This window comes from Panulirus ornatus, chromosome 17, assembly GCF_036320965.1.
Source record: "Panulirus ornatus isolate Po-2019 chromosome 17, ASM3632096v1, whole genome shotgun sequence".
NCBI lineage: Eukaryota > Metazoa > Arthropoda > Malacostraca > Decapoda > Palinuridae > Panulirus > Panulirus ornatus.
In genome coordinates this window covers 45,780,704-45,798,778 of record NC_092240.1, presented here as the reverse complement: position 1 = coordinate 45,798,778, position 18,075 = coordinate 45,780,704, and the positions used below count along the sequence as shown (strand labels likewise).

Sequence of the window (18,075 nt, the reverse complement as noted above, 5' to 3'; positions counted from 1 at the left end):
AAATGGTTCAGTACCTGTATAAATATAAAAAGTATCAAACAATCTTCATTGAGACATAATGACACTGCTGTTACCAGACTACACGTACGGTAGATTCAGCATATGCTTCCATTAACATAACAGTCAAAGCAATATTAATGGAATATTATTGTTTTAAAAAGCCTGTCACTAAGTCATAGTGCATGCAAGTCAAGAAAAGAAGCAGTTTCTCTGACACAGTGAAATATATCATGAACAAGCTAAGAGCAAAAAGAAAATTTTCACAACCCTTGTACTCATGAGTTAACAGGATATGCTTTGTGCTAGTTGGTGCTTTAATACAAAAATCTTTCAAACCCCTTAAATGACACTAATGTCTGTTGCACAACCAAAACCATAAAGCAATGGGAAATCATTAATGCCATTTAAAATAATACTCATATAACTAAGACTGCATGTACAAATCTGATAAATATAATGAAACAAAGTCTTCAATAGATAATTCTATGAATAATTTACTGCAGGAATGTATTAGACTACTGATATTCCAGCGGCAAACAGTTGGTGGTTGTTTGGATCAAACTAACAAAGCAACACGATAAGAAATGTGAACCAATAAATTCTTATACCAAAATATAAGAAATATCAAGGAACTGTTAAAGTTTCAAAAGTTGTGATGTCTTTATATCTAATATTCACTGCTCAGTTCATTGGTAGAGATGGATATATCTATGGAAGAAACATGAAGGCAACAAATAGCAAGAAGAATGAGATGGTTCTGCATAACTTACGATGTTTCTCCCTTCTTACGGCTTAACAAACGACTGGCAGCCCTCCTGGTCCGCCTGAAAGTAGTCATGACAGTGGGATCTTAAGAATAAGCCTCATAATGAATTATGAGAACTGGACTGATCATAGTAAAATAGAAACAAAAAATATTGGGAAAAGAATACACTTTAGGTTAAACACAATACATTGGCTCAACATTTCTGATGGCTACAATATGATTTGTCATGCTTGTGATATAACTGTTTCTCATTTCCATTCACTGTCATGATCTGCTTGTTAAGTGAGCCATTATTGGAATCATCTCTGAGAAATAACTTAAAAAATTTAAATAATTCAGGTAAAATTTTCAGTACCATGATCATTAAACAAAGACTGAAATCATCTGTATCAATGTGTAAGTTCTGGGATTATAAAAGTTTCATAAAACACCTGATTTTTTTTCTCTTCTGCAGTGTGAAAGCCAATAACAAAGCATAATATCTTTTAAGAGCTAAATCTCACATATGAGTATGAAGTAAAAGACATTAACGATATGATTACACAATATGCAAACATTTCTTGGAATAATATTCTTAGCAAAAACAGTAAAAGAAAGCCAGCAAGAATGCAAGAATCACTGAATGACCGGACAATAATGGCATGAGAAGGGTTTTCTGAGCCAGTCTGATGTAACATGAACAACAACTTGAAGGAAAAAATACATTTTGGGGTAAAATTCAGTCCAAAACAAGAATTTTAAGATGTAGACAAGGGGAACATAAACCATTATAGTGTTCCCCTTTCACCCTTATGTGGGGGTCTTGAGACCCTGACTTCATCATGTTTCACTGCTAGGTTTGACTCTTCTTTCAAATGTGGAACCTTTACAAGCAAACAATTCTAACTGCAAGTGACAGGAAGTGCCAGAAGCTTAGATACATTTACCAACACAAGACAATGAAAGGCTTTGAGGCTTGGTTAACCACAAGGTACCACAGACATTAGAACAACATTGCGCTGCCATGGTAGGGGAAGAAAATTCAGTTTTCAAGCATTTCTGATGTACAGTTTGATCGATTTCATTCAAAATAGATAATGGTGTAAACTAATATTAAAAAGCTAGAAAAACACATAAGCTTATTCATACTTCACACAGTGGTGACTGGCTAACATCACACAACATATGACACTTCATAGTCACATTATAAGCGATAACATCCAACACCAACTGGCTCATATCACACACTACATGATGTATTCAGCACAACATTGATGAGCTTACCACATGCCTGAATATCCATTTTCTATTATATCAAAATCATCTGGTTTTCCTTTATCATATGGTTGGTCATCCATGTCATGCTGGAATTTCAGAACTGGTGATTGAACTTATGGCAAACTGGAAGTGCAACAATGCCACGACCCTCAAAGGCATGAACCACTGAATGTTAGTTATGGAGGAACTCTCAGTCAAAGCATAAAGACAAGCCTCCTGGCCAGTCTTACACCAAAAGCTTCTGTTTACTTAACTGTGCTGTGCATATGCTTGGTATCCTTATCATTTTAAGACAAGTACAAGAGTATCAGAAGTTAATGTAAACATAAAAGCATTAATAATTTTCTGAGAATATACTAGGATCATGAAAATCTGCTTTTTAAAATTTGATTTTCATAAACTGCACTTACCTACATTTTCAACATTACTTTAAAAATCTAGCATAATCAAGTACTCTTAAATCTGCATGCCATCCAGGTAAGCACACTCAAATCTGGTGGCTACGACTATGGATTTCACTTGCAACCTAAGGGAATCTGACGGTGCCTCCTACAGTGTTGTTTCCCTCAGGAAGGGCTTTGTAGCTTTCCCAATTTCTCAAGTATTTTGGTGCATATCTAAACAACTAATAATTCATATATTGGGTAAGAACCTACTGCAAAGAACAGTGAAAAAAATTAAAGAAAAATACAATTGCCATATAATTCTATAGATTACATGTTCAAGTATTTTAACCAAAGGCGATTGCTTAAGTCCCTAATATTTGGAATATAGGTAGGATTACCATTTCCTTTAATTATTTTCTCTTATCTCTTCCTAAACACATATACAATTTTCAATGACTGTATTAGGTAAAAACCTTCTTACTTCAGAGAACTGATAAGGAAAGGTCAACCCACCCACATACATATGTATATACATAAATGCCCACACACGCACACATACATACATATGCATTTCAACGTATACATACATATACATATATATGCATTTCAACGTATACATGCATATACATACATAGACATATACATATATACTCAAATACATATCCATACATGTTGCCTTCATTCCGATCACCAACTCACAATAGCAAACTCAAAGCCAGAACATCCAGGTTCCTTGCTCAAACATACTACCTATCTCTCCTTTCTTCTCATCTTGGTTACATACACACACATTCAGACACACCAATCTGAGCCTTCAAGGAGAATGAGCACTCCCCATTCAACTCCTGTTTCCCATTTTAGAAACTGAAATACATGGAGGGGAGGGTCTCCAATCCCGCCCCTTTTCATGCCTTCTACAACGTGCGGGAATACGTGGAAAGTAATAAGAGTGAATTGGAACAATGAGGTATACTGGGGTCGACGTGCTGTCAATGGATTGAACCAGGGCATGTGAAGCATCTGGGGTAAACCATGGAAAGTTTTGTGGGGCTTGGATGTGGAAAGAGAGCTGTGGTTTCGGTATATTATACATGACAGCTAGAGACTGAGTGTAAACGAACGTGGCCTTTGCTGTCTTTTCCTAACACTACCTCGCACGTGTGCAGGGGGTTGTCATTTCATGTGTGGCAGGGTGGCAACGGGAATGAATAAAGGCAGCAAGTATAAACTATGTACGTGTGTATATATGTATATGTCAGTGTATGTATGAACATGTCTGTGTATGTATATATATGTATAAGCTGAAATGTATAGGTATGTATATGTGCGTGTTTGGACGTGTATGTATATATACATGTGCATGTGGGTGGCCTGGGCCATTCTTTCGTCTATTTCCTTGTGCTGCACCGCTAACACGGGAGACAGTGACAAAGTATAATAAATAAATAAACATATTTTATCCCTGGGGATAAGGGAGAAAGAATACTTCCCACGCATTCTTCATGTGTTGTAGAAGACGACTAAAGGGGATGGGAGCGGGGGGCTAGAAACCCTCCCCTCCTTGTATTTTAACTTTCTAAACGGGGAAACAGAAGGAGTCATGCAGGGAGTGTTCATCCTCCTTGAAGGCTCAGATTGGGGTGTCTAAATGTGTGTTGATGTAACCAAGATGAGAAAAGAGGAGAGATAGGTAGTATGTTTGAGGAAAGGAACCTGAATGTTTTGGCTCTGAGTGAAACGAAGCCCAAGGGTAAAGGGGAAGAGTGGTTTAGGAATGTCTTGGGAGAAAAGTCAGGGGTTAGTGAGAGGTCAAGAGCAAGGGAAGGAGTAGCACTACTCCTGAAACAGGAGTGGTGGGAGTATGTGATAGTGTAAAAAAGTAAACTCTAGATTGATATGGGTTAAACCGAAAGTGGATGGAGAGAGATGGGTGATTATTGGTGCATATGCACCTGGGCATAAGAAGAAAGATCACGAGAGGCTAGTGTTTTGGGAGCAGCTGAGTGAGTGTGTTAGTAGTTTTGATGCACAAGACCGAGTTATAGCAAAGGGTGATTTGAATGCAAAGGTGAGTAATGTGGCAGTTGAGGGAATAAGTGGTGTACATGGGATGTTCAGTGTTGTAAATGGTAATGGTGAAGAGCTTGTAGATTTATGTGCTGAAAAAGGAATGGTGATTGGGAATACCTGGTTTAAAAAGAGAGATATACATAAGTATACAGATGTAAGTAGGAGAGATGGCCAGAGAGCTTTATTGGATTACGTGTTAATTGATAGGAGTGCAAAAGGGAGACTTTCGGATGTTAATGTGCTGAGAGGTGCAACTGGAGGGATGTCTGATCATTATTTTCTGGAGGCGAAGTTGAAGATTTGTAGAGGTTTTCAGAAAAGAAGAACGTTGGGGTGAAAAGAGTGGTGAGAGTAAGTGAGCTTGGGAAGAAGACTTGTGTGAGGAAGTACCAGGTGAGACTGGGTACAAATAGGAAAAAGGTGAGAACAAAGGACGCAAGGGGAGTGGGGGAGGAATGGGATGTATCTAGGGAAGCAGTGATGGCTTGCGCAAAAGATGCTTGTGGCATGACAAGCGTAGGAGACGGACAGATTAGAAAGGGTAGCGAGTGGTGGGATGAAGAAGTAAGATTATTAGTGAAAGAGAAGAGAGAGGCATTTGGACAATTTTTGCAGGGACATAATGCAAATGACAGGGAGATGTATAAAAGAAAGAGGCAGGAGGTCAAGAGAAAGGTGCAAGAGGCGAAAAAGAGGGCAAATGAGAGTTGGGGTGAGAGAGTATCATTAAATTTTAGGGAGAATAAAAAGAAGTTTTGGAAGAAGGTAAATAAAGTGCATAAGACAAGGGAACATCAGTGAAGGGGGCAAATGGGGAGGTGATAACAAGTAGTGGTGATGTAAAAAGGAGAGAGTATTTTGAAGGTTTGTTGAATGTGTTCGATGATAGTGTGGCAGATATAGGGTGTTTTGGTTAAGGTGGCGTGCAAAGTGAGAGGGTTAGGGAGTTTGATATGGTAAACAGAGAAGAGGTAGTAAAGCTTTACGGAAGATGAAAGCTGGCAAGGCAGCGGGTTTGGATGGTATTGCAGTGGAAGTTATTAAAAAAGGGGGTGACTGTATTGTTAACTGGTTGGTAAGGTTATTCAATGTATGTATGACTCATGGTGAGGTGCCTGAGGAATGGTGGAATGCTTGCATAGTGCCATTGTACAAAGGCAAAGGGGATAAAAGTGAGTGCTCAAATTACAGAAGTATAAGTTTGTTGAGTATTCCTGGGAAATTATATGGGAAGGTATTGATTGAGAGGGTGAAGGCATGTACAGAGCATCAGATTGGGGAAGAGCAGTGTGGTTTCAGAAGTGGTAGAGGATGTGTGGATCAGGTGTTTGCTTTGAAGAATGTATGTGAGAAATAATTAGAAAAGCAAATGGATTTGTATGTAGCATTTATGGGTCTGGAGAAGGCATATGATAGAGTTGATAGAGATGCTCTGTGGAAGGTATTAAGAATATACTGTGTGGGAGGTAAGTTGTTAGAAGCAGCGAAAAGTTTTTATCGAGGATGTAAGGCATGTGTACATGAAGGAAGAGAAGGAAAGTGACTGGTTCTCAGTGAATGTTGGTTTGCAGCAGGGGTGCGTGATATCTCCATGGATGTTAAATTTGTTTATGGATGAGGTTGTTACGGAGGTGAAAGCAAGAGTTTTGGAAAGAGGGGCAAGTATGCAGTCTGTTGTGGATGAGAGAGCTTGGGAAGTGAGTCAGTTGTTGTTCGCTGATGATACAGTGCTGGTGGCTGATTCGGGTGAGAAACTGCAGAAGCTGGTGACTGAGTTTGGTAAAGTGTGTGAAAGAAGAAAGTTGAGAGTAAATGTGAATAAGAGCAAGGTTATTTGGTACAGTAGGTTTGAGGGACAAGTTAATTGGGAGGTAAGTTTGAATGGAGAAAAACTGGAGGAAGTCTTTTAGATATCTAGGAGTTGATTTGGCAGCAGATGGAACCATGGAAGCGGAAGTCAATCATAGGGTGGGGGAGGGGGCGAAAGTTGAGAACGTTATCTTGGAAAGCAAAAATGGGTATGTTTGAAGGAATAGTGGTTCCAACAATGTTATATGGTTGCAAGGCGTGGGCTATAGACAGAGTTGTGCGGAGGAGGGTGGATGTGCTGGAAATGAGATGTTTGAGGACAATATGTGGTGTGAGGTGGTTTGATCGAGTAAGTAATAATAGGGTAGGAGAGATGTGTGGTAATAAAAAGAGTGTGGTTGAGAGAGCAGAAGAGGGTGTTTTGAAATGGTTTGGTCACATTGCTAGCAAGGCAATGGGTTGGGATGGTATTGCAGTAGAATTTATTAAAAAAGGGGGTGACTGTCTTGTTGAATAGTTAATAAAGGATATTCAATATATGTATGGATCATGATGAATTGCCTGAGGATTGGTGGAACGCATGCATAGTGCCACTGAGCAAAGGCAAAGGGGATAAAGGTCAGTGTTCCAATTACAGAGGCATAAGTTTGTTGAGTATTCCTGGGAAATTATGTGGGAGGGTATTGATTGAGAGAATGAAGGCATTTACAGAGTATCAGACTGGGGAAGAGCAGTGTGGTTTCAGAAGTGGTAAAGTATGTGTGGATCAGGTGTTTGTTTTGAGGAATGTATGTGAAAAATACTTAGGAAAGCAGATTGACTTGTATGTAGCATTTATGGATCTGGAGAAGGCATATGATAGGGTGGACAGAGATGCCTTGTTTAAGATTTTTAGTGGAGGTAAGTTGCTTGAAGCAGTGGAAAGTTTTTACTAAGGATGTAAGGCATATACATATAAATGTACCTTTTTTATGATACTTAGGTGCTGTATCCCATGTTTGCGCAGTAGCGCAAGGAAACAGACAAAAGGATGGCCCAACCCACCCACATACACATGCATACACATAAATGCCCACACACACACACACATGCACACATATACATTCCTATACATTTCAACATATACATACATATACATACAAAGACATATACATATGTACACATTTACATATTCATACTTCCTGCCTTCATCTATTCCCATCGCCACCCCTCCACACACGAAATAGCACCCACTCCCTCTGTGCGTGCGCAAGATAGTGTTAGGGAAAGATAACAAAGGCCACATTCGTTTATACTCAGTCTTTAGCTGTCATGTGTAATGCACTGAAACCAAAGTTCCCTTTCCACATCCAGGCCCCACAAAACAATCCACGGTTTACCCCAGATGCTTTATAGGCACTGGTTCAATCCATTGACAGCACGTCGACCCCGGTATACCACATCATTTCAATTCACTCTATTCCTTGCATGCCTTTCACCCTCCTGTATGTTCAGGCTGCAATCGCTCAAAATCTTTTTCACTCCATCCTTCCTCCTCCAATTTGATCTCCCACTTCTCCTTGATCCCTCCATCTCTGACAGATATACCCTCATTGTCAATTTTCCTCACTCATTCTCTTTATGTGACCAAACCATTTCAATACACCCTCTTCTGCTCTTTCAACCACACTCTTTTTATTACCACGCATCTCTCTTACCCTTTCATTACTTACTCAATGAAGCCAATTCACACCACATTGTCCTCAGACATTTCATTTACATCACATCCACCCTCCTTCACACAGCCCAATCTATAACCCATGCCTCACAACCACATAACATTGTTGTAACCACTATTTCTTCAAACATACCCATTTTTGCTCTCCAAGATAACGTTCTCACCTTCCACACACTCTTCAGTGCTCTCGGAATCTTAGCCCTTTTCCCCCATCCTGTGACTCGCGTCCACCTCCATGCATCCATCTGCTGCTAAATCCACTGCCAGATATCTAAAACACTTCACTTCCCCCAGTTTTTCACCATTCAAACTTACCTCCCAATTAACTTGTCCCTCAACCCTACTGAACCTATAATCTTGCTAAATTCACATTTTTTTCTCTACCTTCTTCTTTCACACACTTTACCAAACTCATTTACCAGCTTCTGCAGTTTTTCACCCGAATCAGCCACCAACGCTGTATCATCAGCAAACAACCGACTCACTTCCCAAGCCCTCTCTTCCACAACAGACTGCATACTTGACCCATTTTTCAACACTCTTGCATTCACCTCCCTAACAACTCCATCCACAAATAAATTTAACAACCATGGAGATGTCACAGACCCCTGCAGCAAACCGACATTTACTGAGAACTAATCACTTTCCTCTCTTCTATACTCGTACACATGCCTTACATCCTTGATAAAACCTTTTCACTGGTTCTACCAACTTACCTCCCACACCGTATACTATTAATACCTTCCACAGAGCATCTCTATCAACTGATCCACACATTCTTTAGTGCTTCTGATACCACACTGTTCTTCCCCAATCTGATACTCTGCGCATGCCATTACCCTCCTGTATAATTTCCTGGGAATACTAAAGAAACTTATACCTCTGTAATTCGAACACTCACCTTTATCCCCTTTGCCTTTGTACAATTGCACTATGCATGCATTCTGCCAATCCTGAGGCACTCCACCATGAATCATACATACATTAAATATCCTTACCAACCAGTCAACAACACAGTCGCCCCCTTTTTAATAAATTCCACCGCAATTCCATCCTTGCTGGCTTTCATCTTCCACAAAGCTTTCACTACCTCTTCTCTCACCAAACCCTTCTCCCTGACCGTCTCGCTTCACACACCACCTCGACCAAAGCACCCTATATCTGCCATTCTATCATCAGACACATTCGACAAACCTTCAAAATACTCACTATCTCCTCACTTCATCACTACTTGTTATTACCTCCCCATTAGCCCCCTTCAATGATTTTCCCATTTGTTCTCATCTTATGCACATTATTTACATCCTCCCAAAACATCTTTCTGTTCTCCCTAAAACTTAAAGAGACTCTCTCACCCCATCTGTCATTTGCTCTCTTTTTCACCTCTTGCACCTTTCTCTTGACCTCCAACCTGTTTCTTTTATACACTTCCCAGTTATTTGCACTACTTTCCGGGAAAAATCATCCAGTTTTTCTCCATTCAAATTTACCTCCCAACTGACTTGACCCTTAACCCTACTGTACCTAATAACCTTGCTCTTATTCACATTTACTCTCAACTTTCTTTTTTCACACACTTTACAACTCAGTTACCAGCTTCTGCAGTTTCTCACATGAATCAGCCACCAACGCTGTATCATCAGCGAACAACAACTGACTCACTTCCCAAGCTCTCTCATCCACAACAGACTGCATACTTGCCCCTCTTTCCAAAACTCTTGCATAAACCTCCCTAACAACTCCATCCATAAATAAATCAAACAACCACAGAGACATCAAGCACCCCTGCCACAAACCGACATTAACTTACATCCTATAACCTTCCTCTCTTCCTACTCGTACACATGCCTTACATCCTCGATAAAAACTTTTCACTGCTTCTAGCAACTTGCCTCCCACCCCATATACTCTTAATATCTTCCACAGAGCATCTCTATCAACTCTATCATATGCCTTCTCCAGATCCATAAATGCTACATACAAATCCACTTGTTTTACTAAGTATTTCTCACATACATTTTTCAAAGCAAACATCAGATCCACACATCCTCTACCACTTATGAAACCACACTGCTCTTCCCCAATCTGATGCTCTGTACATGCCTTCACCCTCTCAATCAATACCCTCCCATTTAATTTCCCAGGAATACTCGACAAACTTATACCTCTGTAATTTGAACACTCACCTTTATAGCCTTTGCCTTTATACAATGGCACTATGCAAGCATTCCACCAATCCTTAGGCACCTCACCATGAGCCATACATACACTGAATATCCTCACCAACCAGTCAACAACACAGTCATCCCCTTTCTTAATAAATTCCACTGCAATACCACCCAAACCTGTCGTCTTACCGGCTTTCATCTTCTGCAAAGCTTTCACTACCTCTTCTCTGTTTACAAAATACTTCTCCCTAACCCTCTCACTTTGCACACCACCTCAATCAAAACACCCTATATCTGCCACTCTATCATCAAACACATTCAACAAACCTTCAAAATACTCACTCCATCTCCTTCTCACATCACCACTACTTGTTAGAACATCCCCATTAGCCCCCTTCATCGATGTTCCCCTTTGTTCTCTTGTCTTACGCAATTTATTTACCTCCTTCCAAACATCTTTTTATTTTCCCTAAAATCTAATGATACTCTCACCCCAACTTTTATTTGCCGTCTTTTTCACCTCTTGCACCCTTCACCGATGTTCCCCTTTGTTCTCTTGTCTTACACAATTTATTTACCTCCTTCCAAACATCTTTCTATTCTCCCTAAAATTTAATGATACTCTCTCACCCCAACTCTAATTTGCCCTTTTTTTCACCTCTTGCACCTTTCTCTAGACCTCCTGCCTCTTTCTTTTATAAATCTCCTAGTCATTTGCACTATTTCCCTGCAAAAATCATCCAAATGCCTCTCTCTTCTCTTTCACTAATAATCTTACTTCATCCCACCACTCACTACCCTTTCTAATCTGCCCACCTCCCACGCTTCTCATACCACAAGCATCTTGTGCGCACACCATCGCTGCTTCCCTAAATACATCCCATTCCTCCCCCATTCCCCCCAGGTCCTTTGCTCTCACCTTTTTCCATTCTGTGCTCAGTCTCTCCTGGTACTTCCTTACACAAGTCTCCTTCCCAAGCTCACTTACTCTCACCACTCTCTTCACCCCAACATTCTCTCTTCATTTCTGAAAACCTCTACAAATCTTCACCTTTTCCTCCACAATTAATGATCAGAGATCCCTCCAGCTGCACCTCTCAGCACATTAACATCCAAAAGTCTCTCTTTCACGTGCCTATCAATTAATATGTAATGAAACCGCTCTCTGGCCATCTCTCCTACTTACATACGTATATTTATGTATATCTCATTTTAAACCAGGTATTCCCAATCACTAGTCCTTTTTCAGCACATAAATCTACAAGCTCTTCAACATTTCCATTTACAACACTGAACACCCCATGTATACCAATTATTCCCTGAATTACCACATTACTTACCTTTGCATTCAAATCAGCCATCATTATAACCCATTCTCATGCATCAAAACTGCTAATACACTCACTCAGCTGCTCCCAAAACACTTGCCTCTCATGATCTTTCTTCTCATGCCCAGGTGCATATGCACCAATAATCACCCATCTCTCTCCATCCACTTTCAGTTTTACCCATATCAATCTAGAGTTTACTTTCCTACACTCTATCACATACTCCCACCACTCCTATTTCAGGAGTAGTGTTACTCCTTCCCTTGCTCTTGTCCTCTCACCAACCCCTGACTTTACTCCCAAGACATTCCCAAACCACTCTTGCCCTTTACCCTTGAACTTCTTTTCACTTAGAGCCAAAACATCCAGGTTCCTTTCCTCAAACATACTAACTATCTCTCCTTTTTTCTTATCTTGGTTACATCCACACACATGTAGACACCCCAATCTATGCCTTCAAGGAGGATGAGCACTCCCCGCATGACTCCTTCTTCTGTTTCTCCTTTCAGAAAGTTAAAAATACAAGGATGTAAGGCATGTGTACGTGTAGGAAGAGAGGGAAGTGATTGGTTCTCAGTGAATGTAGGTTTGCGGCAGGGGTGTGTGATGTCTCCATGGTTGTTTAATTTGTTTATGGATGGGGTTGTTAAGGAGGTGAATGCAAGAGTTTTGGAAACAGGGGCAAGTATGAAGTCTGTTCTGGATGAGAGAGCTTGGGAAGTGGAGTCAGTTGTTGTTTGCTTATGATACAGTGGTGGCTGATTCATGTGAGAAACTGCAGAAGCTGGTGACTGAGTTTGGTAAAGTGTGTGAAAGAAGAAAGTTGAGAGTAAATGTGAATAGGAGCTAGGATATTAGGTACAGTAGGGTTGAGGGACAAGTCAATTGGGAGGTAAGTTTGAATGGAAAAAAACTGGAGGAAGAAATGTTTTAGATATCTGGGAGTGGATTTGGCAGCGGATGGAACCATGGAAGCGGAAGTGAATCATAGGGTTTGGGAGGGGGCGAAAGTTCTGGGAGCATTGAAGAATGTGTGGAAGTTGAGAACATTATCTTGGAAAGCAAAAATGGGTATGTTTGAGGGAATAGTGGTGCCAACAATGTTATATGGTTGCGAGGCATGGGCTATGGATAGAGTTATGTGGAGGAGGGTGGATGTGCTGGAAATGAGATGTTTGAGGACAATATGTGGTGAGGTGGTTCGATCAAGTAAGTAATAATAAGATAAAAGAGAGATGTGTGGTAATGAAAAGAGTGTGGTTGAGAGAGCAGAAAAGAGCATTTTGAAATGGTTTGGTCACAGGGAGAGAATGAGTGAGGAAAGATTGACAAAGAGGATATGTGTGTCTGAGGTGGAGGGAATGAGGAGAAGTGGGAGACCAAATTGGAGGTGGAAAGATGGAGTGAAAAAGAATTTTAGTGATCAGGGCCTGAACATGCAGGAGGGTGAAAGGCGTGCAAGGAATAGAGCGACTTGGAACGATGTGGTATACCGGGGTTGACGTACTATCAATGGATTGAACCAGGGCGTGTAAAGCGTTTGGGGTAAACCATGGAAAGTTCTGTGGGGCCTGGATGTGGGAAGGGAGCTGTAGTTTCAGTGCATTATTACATGACAGCTAGAGACTGAGTGTGAACGAATGTGGCCTTTGTTGTCTTTTCCTAGCGCTGCCTCGCGCACATGAGAGGGGAGGGGGTTGTTATTTCATGTGTGGCGGGGTGGCGATCGGAATGAATAAAGGCAGACAGTATGAATTATATACATGTGTATTTATGTGTATGTCCCCTCCGCATGCACACGAGGTAACACTAGGAAAAGACAACAAAGGCCACATTCGTTTACACTCGAGGAAAAGACAATAAAGGCCACATTCGTTCACATTCAAAGAAAAGACAACAAAGGCCACATTCATTCACTCTCAATCGCTAGCTGTCATGTGTAATGCACCGAAACCACAGCTCCCTTTCCACATCTAGGCCCCATGAAACTTTCCATGGTTTTTATCATACTTAACCACCACCATATATATATACAACTGACTCGGTTCCCAAGCCTTTTCATCCCTAACAGACTGCATACTCATCCCATTTACTTCTCTCACCACCTCATCCATACCAACCCTATCATATACCTTCTTCAGATCCATAAATCCATCTGTTTTTCTATGTATTTCTCATCTCACACATTCTTCAATGCAAACACCTGAACCACACATCCTCTACAACTTCTAAAACCACACTGCTCCCCAGTTTGAGGCTCTGTACATGTCTTCACCCTCTCAATCAATACCCTTCCATACTATTTTCCAGGAACACTCAACAAACTTATGCCTCTGTAATTTGAACAGTCATATTTACCCTCTTTGCCTTTCCACAGTGGCACCACACATGTATTCCTCCAATCCTCAGGTACTTCACAATGATCCATACATAGTGAATATCCTTACCAACCAATCAACAGCATATTCACCCCCTTTCTTAATCAATTCAACTGCAATACCATCCACTCCTGCTGCCTCGCAGGATTTCATTTTCTGCAGGGGTTTCACCACCTCTTCTCTCTTCACTAAACCATCCTCCCTGACTCTCTCACTTTCCACACCATCCAGACCTAAACACTCTACATCTGCCACTCTCTCACCAAACACATTCAACAACCTAAAAAATACTCACTCCATCAATACCCATTATCACTTTCCCACTTTTCCCCTTCACAGATGTTCCCATTTGTTCTCTTGTCTTTCGCATGTGATTTACCTCCTTCGAAAACATCTTTTCATTTTCACTAAAGTCTAATGATACTCTCTCGCCCCAGCTCTCATTTGCCCTCTTTTTCAACCCTTGCACCTTCCTCTAGATCTCCTACTGCTTTCTCTTTTATACCTCCCAGTCATTTGCACTCCTTCCTAGTAAGTGCCATCCAAACACCTCTCTTTTCTCTTTATTGGCAACTTTACTTCTTCACTTCTTCATTCCACCATTCACGACCCTTTCTACTCTGCCCACCTCCCAAGTTTTGCATGCCACAATCATCTCTTGCACATGCCATCACTGCTTTCCTATATACATCCCATTCCTCACCTACTCCCCTCACTTCATTTGCTCTCACCTCTTGCCATCCTACACTCAATCTCTCCAGTTATTTCTTCACACAAGTCTCCTTTCCAAGCTCATTTACTCCCATCACTCTCTTCTCCTTGAAATCCTCCCTTATTTTTTCAAAAGCTCTACAAATCTTCATCTTCACCTCTTCAAGATGGTGATCAGCACAATTACATCCAAAAGTCTACTTTACACCACTATCAATCATCACATAATCATATAATGCCCACTGATCATTTCTCCTACTCACATACATATACTGTTTATATCTCTCTTTTAAAACCAGGTATTCCCAATTACCATTCTTTTTCCAGCACACAAATCCACAAGCTCTTCATTATTTCCATTCACATTGGCAATCAAATCATCCATCACTAATACCTAGTGTTGTGCATCAAAACTACTGACAAACACTAAGCTGCTCCAAAAACACGTGCCTCACATGATCTTTCTTCTTGTGACCAGGTGCATAAGCACCAATAATTAATCACCCATCACTCACCATCCACTTTCATTTTTACCCCCACTAATCTAGAATTTACTTTCTTACACTTTATCACACACTCCCGCAACTCCTGCTTCAAGAGTACTGCTACTCCTTCCTTAGCTATTGTCCTCTCACCAACCCCATACTTTACTCCCAAGACATTCAAACCATTCTTCCCCTTTTCCTTTAAACTTCATTTCACTCAAAACCAAAATATCCAGGTTTCTGTCCTTAAACATACTACCTATCTCTCCTTTCATCTCATCTTGGTTACATCCACATGCATTCAAACACCCAAATCTGAGCCACAGAGAAGGACGAGCACTCCCCGTTTGACTCCTTCTACTGTTTCCTCTTATAGGAACTTGATTTACAAGAAAGGGAAGGGTTTCCAGCTCCCGCTCCAGCCCCCCTTAATAACCTTCTACATCACATGGGGCACATGGAGGTAAAATTCTTTTTGTCATACCTCAGGGATAAAGCAGTCTTTTTATATCTATCTATATATACATCTATACAGGCAAGTGTTTTGGGAGCAGCTGAATGAGTGTGTTAGTGGTTTTGATGCACGAGACCGGGTTATAGTGATGGGTGATTTGAATGCAAAGGTGAGTAATGTGGCAGTTGAGGGAATAATTGGTATACATGGGGTGTTAAGTGTTGTAAATGGAAATGGTGAAGAGCTTGTAGATTTATGTGCGGAAAAAGGACTGATGATTGGGAATACCTGGTTTAAAAAGCGAGATATACATAAGTATACTTATGCAAGTAGGAGAAATGGCCAGAGAGCGTTATTGGATTACGTGTTAATTGACAGGCGTGCGAAAGAGAGACTTTTGGATGTTAATGTGCTGAGAGGTGCAACTGGAGGGATGTCTGATCATTATCTTGTGGAGGCTAAGGTGAAGATTTGTATGGGTTTTCAGAAGGGAAGAGTGAATGTTGGGGTGAAGAGGGTGGTGAGAGTAAGTGAGCTTGAGAAGGAGACCTGTGTGAGGAAGTACCAGGAGAGACTGAGTACAGAATGGAAAAAGGTGAGAACAATGGAAGTAAGGGGAGTGGGGGAGGAATGGGATGTATTTAGGGAATCAGTGATGGATTGCGCAAAAGATGCTTGTGGCATGAGAAGAGTGGGAGGTGGGTTGATTAGAAAGGGTAGTGAGTGGTGGGATGAAGAAGTAAGAGTATTAGTGAAAGAGAAGAGAGAGGCATTTGGACGATTTTTGCAGGGAAAAAATGCAATTGAGTGGGAGATGTATAAAAGAAAGACAGGAGGTCAAGAGAAAGGTGCAAGAGGTGAAAAAAAGGGCAAATGAGAGTTCGGGTGAGAGAGTATCATTAAATTTTAGGGAGAATAAAAAGATGTTCTGGAAGGAGGTAAATAAAGTGCGTAAGACAAGGGAGCAAATGGGAACTTAAGTGAAGGGCGCAAATGGGGAGGTGATAAGTAGTGGTGATGTGAGAAGGAGATGGAGTGAGTATTTTGAAGGTTTGTTGAATGTGCTTGATGATAGAGTGGCAGATATAGGGTGTTTTGGTCGAGGTGGTGTGCAAAGTGAGAGGGTTAGGGAAAATGATTTGGTAAACAGAGAAGAGGTAGTGAAAGCTTTGCGGAAGATGAAAGCCGGCAAGGCAGCAGGTTTGGATGGTATTGCAGTGGAATTTATTAAAAAAGGGGGTGACTGTATTGTTGACTGGTTGGTAAGGTTATTGAATGTATGTATGACTCATGGTGAGATGCCTGAGGATTGGCGGAATGCGTGCATAGTGCCATTGTACAAAGGCAAAGGGGATAAGAGTGAGTGCTCAAATTACAGAGGTATAAGCTTGTTGAGTATTCCTGGTAAATTATATGGGAGGGTATTGATTGAGAGGGTGAAGGCATGTACAGAGCATCAGATTGTGGAAGAGCTGTGTGGTTTCAGAAGTGGTAGAGGATGTGTGGATCAGGTGTTTGCTTTGAAGAATGTATGTGAGAAATACTTAGAAAAGCAAATGGATTTGTATGTAGCATTTATGGATCTGGAGAAGGCATATGATAGAGTTGATAGAGATGCTCTGTGGAAGGTATTAAGAATATATGGTGTGGGAGGAAAGTTGTTAGAAGCAGTGAAAAGTTTTTATCGAGGATGTAAGGCATGTGTACGTGTAGGAAGAGAGGAAAGTGATTGTTTCTCAGTGAATGTAGGTTTGCGGCAGGGGTGTGTGATGTCTCCATGGTTGTTTAATTTGTTTATGGATGGGGTTGTTAGGGAGGTAAATGCAAGAGTTTTGGAAAGAGGGGCAAGTATGAAGTCTGTTGGGGATGAGAGAGCTTGGGAAGCGAGTCAGTTGTTGTTCGCTGATGATACAGTGCTGGTGGCTGATTCATGTGAGAAACTGCAGAAGCTGGTGACTGAGTTTGGTAAAGTGTGTGGAAGAAGAAAGTTAAGAGTAAATGTGAATAAGAGCAAGGTTATTAGGTACAGTAGGGTTGAGGGTCAAGTCAATTGGGAGGTGAGTTTGAATGGAGAAAAACTGGAGGAAGTGAAGTGTTTTAGATATCTGGGAGTGGATCTGGCAGCAGATGGAACCATGGAAGCGGAAGTGGATCATAGGGTGGGGGAGGGGGCGAAAATTCTGGGGGCCTTGAAGAATGTGTGGAAGTCGAGAACATTATCTCGGAAAGCAAAAATGGGTATGTTTGAAGGAATAGTGGTTCCAACAATGTTGTATGGTTGCGAGGCGTGGGCTATGGATAGAGTTGTGCACAGGAGGATGGATGTGCTGGAAATGAGATGTTTGAGGACAATGTGTGGTGTGAGGTGGTTTGATCGAGTGAGTAACGTAAGGGTAAGAGAGATGTGTGGAAATAAAAAGAGCGTGGTTGAGAGAGCAGAAGAGGGTGCTTTGAAGTGGTTTGGGCACATGGAGAGGATGAGTGAGGAAAGATTGACCAAGAGGATATATGTGTCGGAGGTGGAAGGAACAAGGAGAAGAGGGAGA

General features: G+C 41.1%; 1 protein-coding gene across 1 annotated transcript in view; it reads right to left on the bottom strand.

Moving 5' to 3' along the window:
• LOC139754434 (proteasome activator complex subunit 4-like) overlaps nucleotides 1–18,075 on the bottom strand; it is a 576,322-nt gene that overhangs the window by 491,473 nt on the left and 66,774 nt on the right. Inside the window, exon 4 of the mRNA XM_071671710.1 lies at nucleotides 771–824. Coding sequence (XP_071527811.1) covers nucleotides 771–824 — 54 coding nt within the window. The remainder of the gene's footprint in view (nucleotides 1–770; nucleotides 825–18,075) is intronic.